The 15954-nt window shown below is 41.8% G+C and overlaps 1 protein-coding gene and 1 long non-coding RNA gene across 2 annotated transcripts; one reads left to right on the plus strand and one right to left on the minus strand.

Annotated features, from left to right (window-relative positions):
* Positions 1-2181: 2181 nt before the first annotated feature.
* Positions 2182-5025, minus strand: LOC121982111 (probable serine/threonine-protein kinase PBL7). Its single transcript, XM_042535020.1, has 6 exons — positions 4003-5025; positions 3672-3913; positions 3103-3494; positions 2895-3027; positions 2726-2815; positions 2182-2660 (listed from the first exon to the last, which is right to left on the minus strand). The coding sequence occupies exons 1-6, from the start codon at positions 4298-4300 to the stop codon at positions 2448-2450; spliced, it is 1368 nt and encodes a 455-aa protein (XP_042390954.1). The 5' UTR covers positions 4301-5025; the 3' UTR covers positions 2182-2447.
* Positions 5026-12919: 7894 nt separating this feature from the next.
* On the plus strand, positions 12920-13297 carry LOC121983316. The gene is made up of 3 exons (XR_006112453.1): positions 12920-12994; positions 13076-13205; positions 13274-13297. It is a non-coding gene; the product is annotated as an uncharacterized LOC121983316 (long non-coding RNA).
* The last annotated feature ends 2657 nt before the right edge of the window (positions 13298-15954 follow it).

Here is a 15954-nt window from a genome sequence, read left to right on the forward strand (position 1 = left end):
TATGAATAAGAGAACTGCATCAGCCAAATTTTGTGATTCATTTTTTTTAATTGATACTAGGCATTCAATCTATGCTGCCTAATTTTGAGAGTGATCGGTCCGGTTCTATAAAAGTTTCCCATTGACTATTAGAATAAATCGAAAAGTACTGGACAACCCATCAGTCTAGCGTTTTTAGATAAACGATTCATTAAGGGAAATTTATCACTTGGATTGTAGAGTGGCATCACAATAATATCACACCTACTCTCTGTATCTATCAATGGTGATTTTCATGGTCACTTCAAAGGGGTAAGGGGGTTGTGATAAGGAGATCGATCCTCTGTTTCCGTACGTATTCTGTTTTTGCATTGACGTAGTCTCCCTAATTCAAAAGATATATTCATGGCCAAAACACACTTTGTTATGCAGAGAAGCTTCAACTCAGGTTTTTCAGTCCTTCGGGAGTGGAGTGCAGAGGTAGCTGCCCTTCCATTGCCTTGTACTGTTATTGACAACATCTATGTAGTTTGTCGTAGCTTCATGTGAATGTTGAAGCATTTACTAATCTCTTGGGCTGAGATATGCAATCCCAAGGAGAGTGGTGGCCGAGGGCTGAGAGATCTCAAGGTTTGGAACAAGACTTTACTGTAAGGTACTCTAGTGCATTGGACAACTGGACAAGCAGAACTCATTATGGATCAAGTGAATCCATCACACTTGGCTCAGGAGGATATATAGTTATAGCAAGCTAAAGGCACAGACTCTCCTCCCAATAAGAAAAATACTTTGATTCAGGATGAGATTTGATCGTCTGTTAGTTCCAATTTAGAGGTTGGCGTGCGCCTAGATGGGTAGAGTTTTCAGTGGCCAAGGGAGGAGTAGCTAAAGCTTATGACTTCTTCATGAGCCATGGGTGACTACGATATGGAAGACATTTAGTTTTATATTCACCACGTGACTGCTGGTGCATGAGAGGTTGCAAACTACAGAGAGACAACCATACGTGCATGCCAAGTTATGCATTTTTTGTGGGGTTGAGCATCTTTTTTTCAGGTGCACAATGGTGGATTCACTTAGGAGGAGAGTTAGTGACTGGCTCCAGATGACCCAAGAGCATGCTTCAGGTCTCCAAGTTGCATTTTGTATGGCAGTCTAGGAATCGTAACTAGTTCAAGGGAGAAAGGATTGATGTAGAGAGTACCTATAAGAAGATATAATACATGTATACAAAATTCTAGGTATCTTTTCAGATCCGACACTTGTGCATTTTGAATATTCCAATGCCAAGTCTGCGTTATAATATTATCCATGGAATAAAATTGATAAGAAATAAAACAATAATTCTTAAAAAATGAAGTAGAGAAAGAATGAAATGTTTTCTTTTGTTTCATATATGGGATCAATTATTCCCCTATTCGGGTTGTAAAAAGATTTTAAGTTCATAATTTGATTGGTTACCAGCCTAATTGATCCATTGTACTGTTAGATTTGTCCTGCCCGCTATGGTCATTTGCTTATTTGATTTCTCAAATTTACAACTTATTCGACCTATCTGTTGTGACTTCTGCGTACATGGTCGGAAGATCTAGAGAAATTTACAACCTAAAGAGTAAAGAATTGCTAATAGCTTAGCAAGTTCAACTCGAATAGCCATTAAAATTTTTTCTTTTTCAGTCAACTTCTAGCCGTAGAGACCTCTTATATATTTTTTGGAATGATTATAAATTTAGCTCAAGAATAAAAGCTTGAAGTGTTACAATGAGGCTCAGAATGCTTTCAATATGTCTGTGAATGCTTGTTTTTAAACAAGCTCCTTGACCTTTATTTTATCTCTCATTTAGCTTCTTTTGTTCATGACTGTCCTTTCTGCCGATTAGTCAACTGGAATGCTCCATCAAAACTGATGTACTGTAACTTTAGTTGATTCGACCATTGTTATAGCCTTTTTCCATCAACGAATCTCTTGAGCTTTTTTGCTATAGCAAGACTCAACTAAGTCTATTCGCCCATAAACAGAAATATTTTGGTAGTTAATCATCTCAAGTTGATTACCTAGCTGGCATCAACTAGACAACTACAACCTCGAACAGATGCACATCCTATAGGATGACTGAAGCCTTTAGTCGACTCAGTCACAATCAACTCACTCTAAGAATACCTCTGGGTTTAACTTGTTATAATGTTTTATGAAGCTTGATGTTATGTTTGTCTATCTTAAACTTCATTTTTGAAATTTAATATCAAGTGGCATCAAGTATACATAAACGTGCAATTCAGTCATAAATATATGACTAGCACATAGAATATACATCAAGGAAACAGTAATGTTCAAAGAATTGGACATCAAGTGGCATCAACCAATTATGAAGTATACATCAACGGCCAACTCAGCCATATGTATGTATACGACTAGCACACAGAATATACACAGAATATTGGCTCGAAGATGTCTCCAAACTGTGTTTTCATTCATTGCACTGACCTTCCAGATCCACCACTGATCCTTCTTCTTTCTCCAAAAATGATGATCTTGGGACTTCCACTTTGGAGGGAGTAGCAGGGGTACTCGCAGCCATGCTATTTTTGACGACGAGCGGGATGAGGGATTGCACGACATCGGTCATTAGAGGGCGATAGTCTGCTTCTGCTTGCACGCAGACTGCAGCTATAGCTGCAACCTGAAGATATCAACAAGTTATGCATGCATATAGATATAAGTTTTGTATTTGTCAACTAATCAGACCTGGACTAGCTCTTTTTTTGAGAATTGTCCACTTAGAACTGGATCTACCATTTCCATAACCTTCTCTCGGTTGGTAAGCCTTGGAAGAGCCTGCAACAGTTATCAAATGATAAGAAATCTAAGGGAAATGATACAATACAAAAATAATAATTAAAAAAAAAATGCCAACCCATGAGACTAAGACGTGCTCTCCTTGGGGCCTTGCTGGATCAACTGGCACCCTGCCAGTTATGAGTTCAAGAAGAACCACTCCGAAACTGTAAACATCCGACTTGGTTGTCAATTTGCCAGTCGACGCATACCTGTTCACCACCAAATTAATTTCTCTATGCTAACAAATGGATGGACACATATTCTGAGTCGTTAGTCACACTCACTCGGGTGCAACGTAGCCAGTAGTTCCCAAGACTCTAGTGAGAATCTGGCCATTGATCTTATCAGAGCCAACCTTGGCCATGCCAAAGTCTGAGACTTTAGCTCTGCAGTTGTGGTCCAAGAGGATGTTGCTGCACTTGAAGTCCCTGTGGATAACGGCTGGGACGGTGTGCTCATGAAGAAACTCGAGAGCGCGAGCACAGTCAAGTGCGATGCTGAGCCTCGTCCACCAGTCGAGAGGTCTGTGATTCTGGTTCTTCGATTTGGGGTGGAGGTGGTGTTGAAGGTTGCCATTAGGCATGTACTCGAACACTAGCAGCCGATGATGTTGATCGGCACAGTAGCCAATTAGGCCAACCAAGTGACCTGAGTGCAGTCGGCTAAGTAGATCGACCTGTAACGTCATGATTAAAATGTCTAAGAATTTTAACCTCGGCATCTTCTCTCTTTGAAAACCTTGTGACAAATGAGAATGTTTGATCTAAATTTCCATGTTCAAATAGAATTGTGTCTGAAATCAAATGGGGAATGAATTATAATACAAGAAAAGTAATATCTGAAAGTAAGCTACCTCTGTCCTAAAGTCTCTCTCGCCTTGCTTCCCTTCTCTTTGCAGCATCTTGATGGCTGTCACTGTCCCATCGTTGAGGGTTCCCCTAAACACCAAACCAAAGCCACCATTTCCGATCACATTGCTCTCACTGAATCCTTCGGTGGCCTGCTCCAACTCCTTGTAAGTGAAAACCTGCCCTCTCCTACACCTGACTTGCATGGGAAACCCCAGCTTCCTCCCTTGAATGCAACTCCTAACATCTGGATACAAATGGACTAGTTAGCTGAATCAATGCCCGATACGTATCATCATAAACAAGCTGAAGAATTGGGGTGAGCGAGTTAACTACCTGGGCTATAGCCATAGGCGATGCCATTGGTGGAGTAAATAGGAATTTGGGTCCTATCAAAGCTTCCTTTCCTAAAGCTGCTAGCGCAGTTGCTGATGTTGCCGCTCTTCCTAGATTTTACTCTGCAAACTACTACCAGCAACGAAACGGCGGCTACGAGAACTACGATCACCGTGAGAGGCCCAACGACGAGGACAACGGAATTAGAGGTGAGAAAGCTCGGGCCGCTCCTCCCATGTTGAGGTTCACTGTGGTTGGGATGACGCAAGAATGGCGGAGGGGAAGAAAGCATAGCCATTTCTGGTGACTATGAATGGAGAAGGGATAAGGAGAGGCGTGCTACTGGTTAGGGGATGCCTTTAACTGGAGGGTCAACAAGAAGCAAGCGCCATATAAGTCCAATCTTCTTTCACATGCTTTGTGCCCACCATTAATTCCCCAACTCTTTCCCCGGCTCCCTCTCGTGACTTCTTATTTATTATGAGGCAGTGCTTGATCCAATTTAGTTGTCATTTCGCGTAGAACATTGGGCTCCTTTCCCCACCTATCCAACTGTTTTCTATTAATGAAAAATTGACACCGAGTGATGAGATTGGATGAATTAATGCAAAGATATATTCTCCTTGCCCGACGCTGCTTGCTAACATTTGATATTTAGGACTCTGGGACCAAAAGAAGCTCTTTTCAGCTAAATAATGCTGGAGGGACAACCACCGCATGGCACAAGGCAATCAGCGGCAACCGCAAGGCTCTCCGGCGGCTCAGAACAGTTTGCGGGAGGACGAAGCGAACTCTCTCCGCTGCCCAAACGACGGTCGAGATCTGATTCTCTGTTCGCCGTCACCCGAGCTCGTTTTGAGGAGCTCAACGTGGACCTCTCGATAAAATTCTTGGAGAGATCGACTCTCTGTTCGAAGGTGCAGGACCTGCTGCTCCTTGACGTCACGCCTCTCTCGCTGAGGCTGGAGACCTCCGCCGGCGTCATGACGGTCTTGATTCCGAGGACACAATGATCCCCGCCAAAACGAAGCAAGTTTTCTCCACATACTTCGACAACCAACCCGGCGTTCTGATTCAGAGACAATAACGTCATCGAAATTCGAATTCTCCGGCATTCCTCCGGCCGCTACAGACGTCCCTCAGATCAACTTGCGGATCCATGCTCTTCTGTAAAACTAATGTTTGATGAAGCTTGATGTTATCTCTGTCATTCTTTAACTCATTCTGAAGTAGATCGGACAGAGTCTGTCTATCAACTTGTCTAATTAAGTATACACCAATGTCGCAACTCGGCCATAAATATATGACTAACACATAGAAACAAGAGCTATGCTGATGCATGAGGCTATAAAATAGCTGGTTGGTGTTCCCAAACTCTGTTTTCATTCATTGCGTTGACCTTCCAGATCCACCATTGATCGTTCTTCTTTCTCCAAGAATGATCTTGGAGCCTCTACTTTGGAGGGAGTAGCAGGGGTCGCTGCCCCTATTTTTGACGAATTAGAGGGCGATAGTCTGCTTCTGCTGCAGCAGGAGGATATTCATGTATATAGATAAGCATTCGTGCATACAGAACCTGCACGGCTGAAGTTCAGAATTTTTTTTTTTTTTTTTTAAGGAAAATTGATATGTATAAGAAAAAAATTTCAATAAAATGTTCAAAGATAGATATATAAAATGATGGACCCATAAAAAGTAAAATGATGAACCATGAATTTATATGTCTATCTTTGATTTTTCCTTAAATGTATCATAGCTCTTTTTTTTTATTTTGTATGTCAAATGATCAGACCTGGATAAGCTCTTTCTATGAGAATTGCCCATTTAGAACTGCATCTAACCAAGTGACTAGCGTGAAGTCGGCTAAGCAGATCAACCTGTAATGTCATGATTTTTTTCTGAAGTCGGCTAAGCAGATCAACCTGTAATGTCATGATTTTTTTCTAGAAAGAAGAGGACAAAAGGTCTGAGAATTTTACCATCTGAAGTGGGAACAAGTGTTGCCAGAGGGTTGGCATACTTGTGTGTCTTCTTCAATAATTAAGGGCATCAAAGCCATGGGGAAGAAAATAAACAACAAAACATCAATACAAGTGATATTAATGATTGAGGACAAGATGCCCCTGGTCTTATGGTCACATGTACTAGCATGAGTGTCTTTGACGGCAAGGATTTGTAGGCCAACCTCCCCTCTCTGAGAGATAAAACTTGTATATAGGTTAGCGTAATGGTTATTTAGTAAGTCTTGAAATTAATTTTTAACAGATGAAAAATATTTTATTATATATCTAATTTTTCTCATAAAAATGCAGTTGTTTTAGGATGAATGTTCCTCGTACTTCACCTCATTTTAGAAAATATGGGGCTGCTAAAGTGAGGACTCCACCTTTTGGTACGATAGGCAAATGAGAGCATTTCTTACCCGCACATTTCCCATTTCCTAAACCTCCTTTTCCCATTTCCTAAACCTCCTTGTCAATTGTAGTAGTTCAAATTAAATTCACATCTATATTGTTGGGTGATAGAACTTCTTTGTCTTGGGATTTTTAAAGTATTTGGAAAACTAAAAAACATCATTTCTATATTGAATCTTTTGGACTGGGTGAATACAGAATTACAAATATAAAATAGAAGCATTTCTATTATGATTAATTTAACTCATAATTAGTCACTATTGATAAGATTTTTTGGGTATGTATTTCAATCAATTAAAGAGGATTTAAGTTAACTAAATTTAAATAGAAGCATTCGTTTCATCTGCGTACCTTATCTTATATGTTGATTTGCTATATAAAAAAAATGATTAATTAGGTTGGATAACGTCGAGCCTGGAATGACCGGTTCGATCCCACGAAAATTTTCCACCGACCACTAGGATAAATCGGGAAGCGCTCGCAGCGGGCAGCCCAAGAGCCCAGCATCCTTTAGTTGCGTGCCTCATTTAGAGGAAAAATTCCTACAAATTCGCTATAACTGGGATTTGAACCGCAGGTATCTAGATGACAACCTGAATATTCTGTCGCGGCACTATAACCCCGGGGGCTTATTTGCTATAGCATAATCATTTTGAAATACTCTCATTCTTTTATCCCTTAGTGTGTTCAATGACTCTTCTTAGAACTAGAAATCATTGAGCACGTGAAGATTTCAGATCTTGTTAGCTCCCTCTAATTGTTTATCACTCGATCCAATTTGGTTGTCATTACCTGTGGGATACTTATACTGGGCTCTTCCTGACCTATCCAACTGTATTTTATTAATAAAAAATTGGCATTGCGACGAGGCTGCCTGATCAATGCAAAGATCCTCCCTCGTGCTACTGCCCAATGCTGCTTGCAAGCATTTGATATTTAGGACTTGGGACCAAAAACAGCTCGTTTTCATTCTAAATGCATGCTAGGACAAGTTAACTTGAAATTAAGTTGAAATGTGAAATGGGGATTCATCCAGCTTGAGGGCCGGTACGTAGATGCTTGTGACTTACGTTTCTTCGTACAATTATGTGGTTGGGGTTGCAGTCGAAACTACAACATCAGCCAAAAGGATCCACCCCAATTTTTAGAATTGAGAGAAAGATTAGGAAAGAGGCAACCAGAAGGTAGTTTTCAAAGTGCTCTAGGGTGTTGTCATCCAAAGCGAAGTAGAGCAAATTTTGGTAGATAGATAGATGGATTAAGAGCTACTTTTTGAATTCACCCATGTGAAGGAACTACTTAATATAGGCTTTAGGAGAGTGACGATAAAGGAACAGATGATTATGATTCTTATTTTTAAAGGACAAGTAGTATGTATGGTAAAAAGACAAAAATGTTGGGTTACTATTATCTAATTGTAGTTAGTTGAAGGAATTAATAAGAGTAAAGCTTACTGTTCGCTTATAAGTGTCGAGGAGAGTAAAGAAAATAAGGATGCTGCTGTTGGATATATGTAAATAGAGAAAATATGGAAGTGATACGAAGTTTTATTGTAAATGAGATTTTAATCTCACATTGAGAGTTTCAAGGTATGTTGGTTTATATTGATTCATATGCATTGATGATATGAATAAATATATAGGGAGAGACTCTTTCTTGTGTGTGGATGTACGAGGGTGTAAATTCAAGGTCTAGATTGCATTGAACCATGTTGACTCGTGTGCGAGCACGACTTGTATGAATGATAGACTGGTTGGGACAAAATTTATCCAAGTGAAAAAATTAATATTTTGCCACATAAACTTTTTGCTGCTTATTTAAGGGTGTCGAGTGAAACGTTAGCGTTTCACAGCTGGCGAACGTTGTCCATTGGTCTGAGCTCCTATATAAGGAGGTTACGATCACAGGCAAAAGATTACACGCTCAAAAAGTTGAAACTCTCCACCTACGTTCCCCTTCTCTTCTGTTGTGCATTTTTTGCTCGACGGAGTGCCCGTGATAGCAATCAGGTATCTCTCAGTTCGCCGTGACCATCAGTACTTGGTGGGGATTATGGTTCAATGTTGTATCCTGGGAAACAGACGACCCGAGGAAACCTCGAAGCATAGTTGGAGGTGTGGCGAATATGTTTCAAGGAAACTACGACCCTCACAGGTCTCGGTTTATCCACCTGCTCGAACTTTGCGTTAACTTGGACGCTACTCGGTCGGCCTCTGTGTTCGCTCGGTCATTAACTCGATTGGCATTTTCATCCGGTCGGCTGCTAGCCTGACCGGCCGCTCAGTTTGCTTGGCCATACGCTCGGTCCTCTCGGTCGTACACTCATTCGCTCGACCGCAAGCCCGTTCATCTGCACACTCTCTCGACCGCTCACTCACCCGACCTCTTCTTTGCTCGGCTACTAGCCCATCCGACCGCAATTCGCTTGGCCGCTCACTTGCTTACTCATTCGCCAGTTCGGTCACTTGGTCTGCGACTTGCCCGTCCGCTCACTCACTTACCCGGTTGCATAGCCCGTTCGGCCGCTCCACTCGGGGAGATTCCGCTCTGTCGAATCCTCCGCTTGGTGAAATTCCACTCGACCGGCCGAATCCTTTGCTCGGCGAAATTCCTCTCGACCTCTCACTTGGTTCACTCTGCAGTACACATGCCGCGCCGATCACTCGCTTGGCTACTCTGTCCGGTCGACCTAACTGCCAGCTCGACCTATCTAACCAGTCTCTAAGCTTGCTCCGTTTCTCAGCCCGATCGATCGCTTAGCTCGCTCGACTACTGTGTAGTCAGAGTTCAGCACTTAATAGAAACTAGCTTTTACTGACAGGCTAAGATTATCAGCTCAGGTCATCTCGATAGATAAGTTGAATTTAATTTGATGTATTTAAATTCAACTAATTTTTAAAATATCCGATAACAAATTATTTAATCCAACAACTGCTTCTAGCAAAATAGTAGCTATAGATATGAAACCAAAGATTGTTTTTGGAATCCTCACTTGGCTTTCTGTAATTAGACTTCTGCAAAGTGTAGTTAGTGAAAAAAAAATACTGTTAACAAAATTCACCAATTGAGCTTGTTTGGATTCTCAAAACAAGTTGAAAAAACTGTTACTTGTAATTATATATATATATATCACTACAAAAATACATGAGTTTAACGACGGGAGTACCGACGGAATCTTAACTCCGTCGGCATATACCGACTGAATATAATTCTGTCGGTACGTACCGACGGGGTTTAGGTCCGTCGGTACTCACCGACGGAATCACCATTCCGTCGGCGAGTAGCATAATATCGCCGTTAGAATTTTTGGTTATTTCCGACGGACTTATTATTCCGTCGGTAAATAGGCGGGTCCGGGTTTAAAGAATACCGACGGAATGATATTCCGTCGGTAATTAACGGGTTTAGGGTTATATTATACCGACGGATATATGATTCCGTCGGTAAATTTCCCCGTACCCGTTTCCTCTGCGTTCGCTAAACCTAACTAGCCGAAATCACCGACGGAAATAAGCATTCCGTCGGTGATTACCGACGGAAGTATATTTCCGTCGGTAATTACCGACGGAATGCTTATTTCCGTCGGTAAATCTCGATTTAGGGCACAGAATTCCCTTTCCTCTTCGCGCGATCTTTCCCTCAGCGGCGGCGGCGATTTTCCGGCGGCTCTTCGAGCGATCTCGGCGGCGCCCTTTCCTCCGGACCGCCAGCGCCTCCGCCTCGTCACGCGGCAGGCGGGGCTTGGGCGCGGGCTTGGCGGGACGGGGCATATAGCGCCACACCAGCCAGATCACCGCCAGCGCGATCAGCCATTTCACGCTCCGAGCATCCGCCGCGCCGTCATGCCGCCGGGCTGGCGGCGGCAGCGGCGGCCTTCGCGTCGGGCGCTCCCTCTTCCGACCAGGCTTCAGCAACCTGCTCGCAATTGTAGCGGTGCTTTGTTACTGTTCGTAGCTGAGCACAATGTAAACCCTAGAAAATTTAAGTGTTGTGATATATTTTGATCAATTTCGCTATTGTACTTGCATAAAATGTAGTTTGATCGATGCTTCTCATATATGTATGATTATTTCATTTGATAATGCTATAAGGAACAACATGTTTATAATAGTTTCATTTAATTGTTCTAGTGTAGAGGTGATTTATGGTAATATGATATGATGATTGTGAGATGAAATTGTGCACATAATTCTTTATTTAAACTTATTTCAAGTGATACAACAAGTTTAATAATGTTTCAATTTATATTCTCTTTAGGTTATACCAATGTATATGAACAAAGCTTGGATGTACAATCGATTAGACAATGGTTTTATCAGAGATGATTTTATTGCTGAAGTTGAACAGTTTGTGATTTTTGCTAAAAGTCATCCAGAATGTATGAATGGTTCTGAGTTACGGTGTCCATGTAATCATAAAAAATGTCAAAATAGAGCATTTCGTGATGAGGATACCGTAAAAATGCACATATGTAGAAATGGATTTGTGCCAAATTACTACAATTGGTATTGCCACGGAGAGCCTTATATATATGAACCAATTGGGTCATCTGGTGGTTCGTATTCTGGGACTACTGTTACAGCTCCTGAAGCATCAAATAATATTGATATTTCAATGCAATCAATGGTTCAAGATGCAATGAATGCAGTTGATTATTTGAATATAGATGAAATATCAACCCCTGAATATCAGCAACTATATGAAATGTTAAAGGCTAGTGAAAGAGGTGTTGTCATTTAGCATTTTTGTTGTAGTGAAGGTTATTGAATATGAAAGCAGAACATCATTTCTCAGAAAGATGTTACGATGACATTTGTCAATTGATGTCAGAGTTGCTCCCTACTGATAACATAATGACTGATAGCTTCTATGAAACAAAGAAATTGATCAGAGGTTTAGGTTTGCCTGTAGAGAAAATTGATTGTTGTATAAACAACTGCATGATATTTTGGAATGAAGACAGTGATTTGAATGAATGTAAAATCTGTACTCACCCTCGTTTTAAGCATCGTAATCGCATACCAGGGAAGAAGAAGAAAAATATTGCTTGGAAAGTAATGTATTATTTTCCGTTAACTGCTAGACTTCAATGCTTGTATGCATCTGCTGCTACAACTAACCACATGGTGTGGCATCATGAGCATGAGCATGAGCATGAAGAAGGTATAATGTGTCATCCTTGTGATTCTCCTGCATGGAAACATCTTGATAATGTGTTTCCCTCCTTTGCAATGGAACCACGAAATGTGAGATTGGGACTTTCTGCAGATGGATTTCAACCATTTGGTCAGTCGGGACAACAATATTCATCTTGGCCAGTTATATTAACACCGTACAATTTACCACCATGGATGTGCATGAAAGATGAATTTATGTTTCTTACCGTGCTTATTCCTGGTCCAGCCAATCCAAAAGATAAGATAGATGTTTTTTGCAACCTCTAATTGCCGAGCTTAATGAATTATGGAATGTAGGCTCGGTTACTTATGATATTGCAAGTAAAACTAATTTTACATTGCATGCGGCCTTATTATGGGCGATCAGTGATTTTCCAGCATACTCAATGTTGTCGGGATGGAGCACGGCTGGTAAATTAGCATGCCCACATTGCATGACAGAGTCTAATGCATTTTCATTACCTTGCAGTGGGAAGATATCTTGGTTTGATAATCATCGTAAATTTCTACCACTGGATCACCCTTTTAGGCGAAATAAAAAAAAATTTCTAAAGAATGTTGTAGTCAGAAAACCTCCCCCAGCAGTCCATGCTTCAGGTGAAGAAATCATTGAACAAATAGATAGTTATGGATTCATCCCAGTATCTCAGCCTAATTCTGATGAGATAAATAAGTATCTTGTGAGGATGAGCAAGTGTGGTTGGAAGAAAAGGAGCATATTCTGGGAGTTGCCTTATTGGAAGTATCTACTCATTCGACACAATATAGATGTGATGCATGTCGAGAAAAATTTCTTTGATAATATCTTCAACACTGTGATGAATGTACCTGGAAGAACTAAGGACACTGCAAAATCACGTGAAGAATTAAAAGAACTAGTCAACAGACCAGAATTGCATCAGAATGAAACAACCAATAAGTTTCCAAAAGCTTGTTATACATTGGACAAAGATGGTAAACAAGCTTTATGTAGTTGGTTAAAAGAAATTAAATTTCCAGATGGATATGCTTCGAATATGGCGAAGTAGAGAGACATTCGGTTGATTCACAAATCCAATCTACATCACAATTACTTGTAGATGGTAATGCCATTGACGAGGAGATAGATGATGGAGAGAAATCTAGCAGTGAGGATTTTGTTGAACTAACAGAGTCTAGCGACGACGACCTACAAACTGTTAATGTTGAGTAGAAATGCTTCCAGAGTCTAGCATTGATTAAATTTTAGCATTATTATTCATCTAGTAAGTTATGTTTTAATCATGTTTTGTTGCTTATTTATCATGTTATTAAAGATTTATTATGATGTGTGCTAATATGGTTTTTGTAGATATAAGGTATCATGACAGATCTTCCAGCACCACTCCGTGGATCCACCGTACTTAGGGTTGTTGGAGAGTCGTAAGTATTTTTTTTATTATTAGTAATTCAAGTTCTTTATTTATAACATATATCTTATGTCTTAATATTGCTTATATGTAGGTTTACTCCCGACGACCATCGAGTATCCACCTATATCACACGGAAATTTAAGGAAAGAGTCTGCATATCTGGGACTACATGGAGACATGTAGATGCTGGAACTAAGGATTTCTATTATCAAGAATTTGTGGTAAGTAAATTGAATATGTACATTATATTTATCCTTTAATATTCTAAACTTTTATTTTTAAATTGCAGAAAAAATATACATGGGAGGAGGGATACGAGGTAGAATTTGCAAAAACTTGGAATATTTATTGTGCCAAGTTGTACAAAGACCTATTATACTATGTGAGAAAGGATGGCACACGGCCTGCTTATGTATCCGAGGAGATTTGGAGTGCATGGACGACCACTTGGTCTGCAGAAAGATGGCAAACAAATGCTCTAAAAGCTCGAGCGAATAGGAATACAGAGTCAGGTGGTCCGAGTACTGGATCTGCTCGACATACATCAGGATCTCGTTCCATTGTTGAGCACGCTATGGATCTGGTGATTTTAATTTAAAGTTATATAAATTAAATTTTTATTTATTAATGAACTTGTATAATTTTAGTCAAATTTGTTTGTGCATGCAGGAGCGTTCTTTAGAAAGACAACCCACTTGCTTGGAGATCTTTCTCAAAACTCACAAGAGAAAGGATGGCACATATATTGATGATCGATCAAAGAACATTGGGGTTTGAATTAATTTATATTTAATCTTTAATAATGATTAATTAGCTTTACTAATTGTGTATAATATATAAGTTGTATATTTTTTCTACACAGGAGGAAATGACAAGCAGGGTTGCTCAGGCATCTCAGCCACCAGTAGAGGGAGGGGAGTCACAGGATCTATCCACCCAGGATATAAATGAAATTTATTATGATGTTGTGGGTGGAAGGACAAAGAACTCCTCCCTCTACGACCTTGGTTCCCAGGCGAAGGTGGTATTTGATCACTTGAGGACTCCTAGGGGTCGTGCGAGTTCCTCTTCTTCTTCTTCTGAGGTGGAGTCATTAAGAAAAGAAAACCAAGACTTGAAGACTCAGATGACTACCATGGATCAGAAGTGGGAGAAGAAGTGGGCTGCACAGGAGCAGACATTGGCCCAGATGCAAGCAATCATTGCACGATGGGACCCATCACAGCAGCCCCAGTCAGAGGAGACCCCAGACCCATCAGACCCAGACCCCGCTGATGATTAGATTTTGTTGAGGTATGTTTATCTATAACTTGATTTTTTTTATATTTTTTTAGATATTCATTAAGTCAAATATATTTATTGTATATTATTAGATACTTATCTTAAAGTGTTTTACATTTTTCAGGAGTTCATACTGATACATTCACCATCACCATTGATCCTGTCCGAACCAGGGGTCAACGAACGCTGGGGACGTGGCGCTCCCTACTAGATCCTCAGGTGCTCCGGCGAACCTGCAACAAAACCGAGCCGGGAGGGGTGTCCCGGCGACAGCCCTCCGACGCTCAAGTCAGGCGAGGAAATAGCAAAGAAGTGACCTTCAAGTAGAAGACTCGTGTACCTCCGGTGAAGAAATGGAGACCTTATATAGACCTCTCAAAGAAGCCTGGGCGCGCCAATCAAAGCAACCACCTGCTTTTGACCATGCCCAGGTATGGGTCTGTCAGAAGGGCCATGCCCAGATATGGATCTGTCAGGAAGACGTCCATGAGGCCATACTGCTACTGTATCAACCTTTCCATGATGTGACGGCAAGATCCTCCATCGTGCGATCTTGTGTACGGCCTAATCATCAGACATGCTTCTGCTGATATCCCATATCCCGAGCCGAGCGCATAGGCCGCTCGGCCACCTTTGTACCCTCGCCCTTATCTTGGCCGAACGGACAATCTGCTCGGCCCTTCGATCCTCCTGCCTTGGCGTCGGAAACCCAAGCCCATGGATGGGTTATTTCTAGCCCCGCTCGGACCCTTACCCGCTTGACCAGCCTTCCATCCGTCCTTAGGCTGGGACCCTTCAGAGGGTGGGCCCCCCATTCTTACAGCCGGATCACTTGCCTTCCCTTCAAGTCTAGTCGAAGGAGGCAGTGAGTCCGACTGACTGGACTATGTGTCCGAGCGGGCGGTCGTCGCCTTCCAGTCGCTTATAATATCCCTGGGGTCGTTCGGCCCTTCTGCCAAATTCAGCCGCTCGGCTCTTAGTTATGGTTGTCTTGTCGCTCAACGTGGATGTTTGCTTGTCTAAATCTTCTCGAAAATCACGCAAATCCTCTTCATTAAGGCGAAGCGTGCGCGGTATGGGCGCATTAATTGCGCTTGATGACAGAGCGCCACGTGGCTCCTTTTGCGTGGCGGTGATGATCCGTACGATGGGACGCCGATTGCTTTGAAATGGACGGTTAGATGATGACCTTGTCTTCCGTGACCTGCATCCGACGGCGGAGGCCGACCGACCTCAGCCGTATAAAGCCTCCGTCTCCTTCCTTCGCCGCATATTCGCTCGTGCGTTGCCTTCTGCTTCTTCCTCTGCCGTGACCTCCGACGATCCAGTTCTTGTTTTTCGGCGGCTACCATCTCACCGGTGATCCTTTCCGTCCGTTTCCTTCTCAGTGAGTCTTCTCCCTTCGTTTACAAGGTCTTCCCAATTTGTTTTGCCTCTTTTGCTTCCATTCCTTCGATTCCTCGCTATCTTTTTGCTTCTTCGAGATGGCAAGCTCCTCCGAACCCGCTGTTGGTGTTCATGGCCCTTGGTACCTGACCATGGAGAGTCGGTTTGATGAGGAGGGTGCTCGGCGCCTTGTTCGGACATATGGGATTCCCGATAACTATGAAATAGTTGTAGCCAACCCGACTGACCGGCCCCATGACCCCCCGATCGGCACCATTTGTTTTTTTCTAGACCAATTCCAGG

The sequence above is a fragment of the Zingiber officinale genome, chromosome 5A, assembly GCF_018446385.1.
Source record: "Zingiber officinale cultivar Zhangliang chromosome 5A, Zo_v1.1, whole genome shotgun sequence".
Classification (NCBI taxonomy): domain Eukaryota; kingdom Viridiplantae; phylum Streptophyta; class Magnoliopsida; order Zingiberales; family Zingiberaceae; genus Zingiber; species Zingiber officinale.

Coding starts and splice junctions, on each gene's coding strand:
- LOC121982111 (XM_042535020.1), bottom strand. CDS start 4,300: ATGGCTATGCTTTCTTCCCCTCCGCCATTCTTGCGTCATCCCAACCAC. Junction 3,914..4,002: donor CGCCTATGGCTATAGCCCAG/GTAGTTAACTCG, acceptor ATTTGTATCCAG/ATGTTAGGAGTTGCATTCAA. Junction 3,028..3,102: donor ACTGGCTACGTTGCACCCGA/GTGAGTGTGACT, acceptor GGTGGTGAACAG/GTATGCGTCGACTGGCAAAT.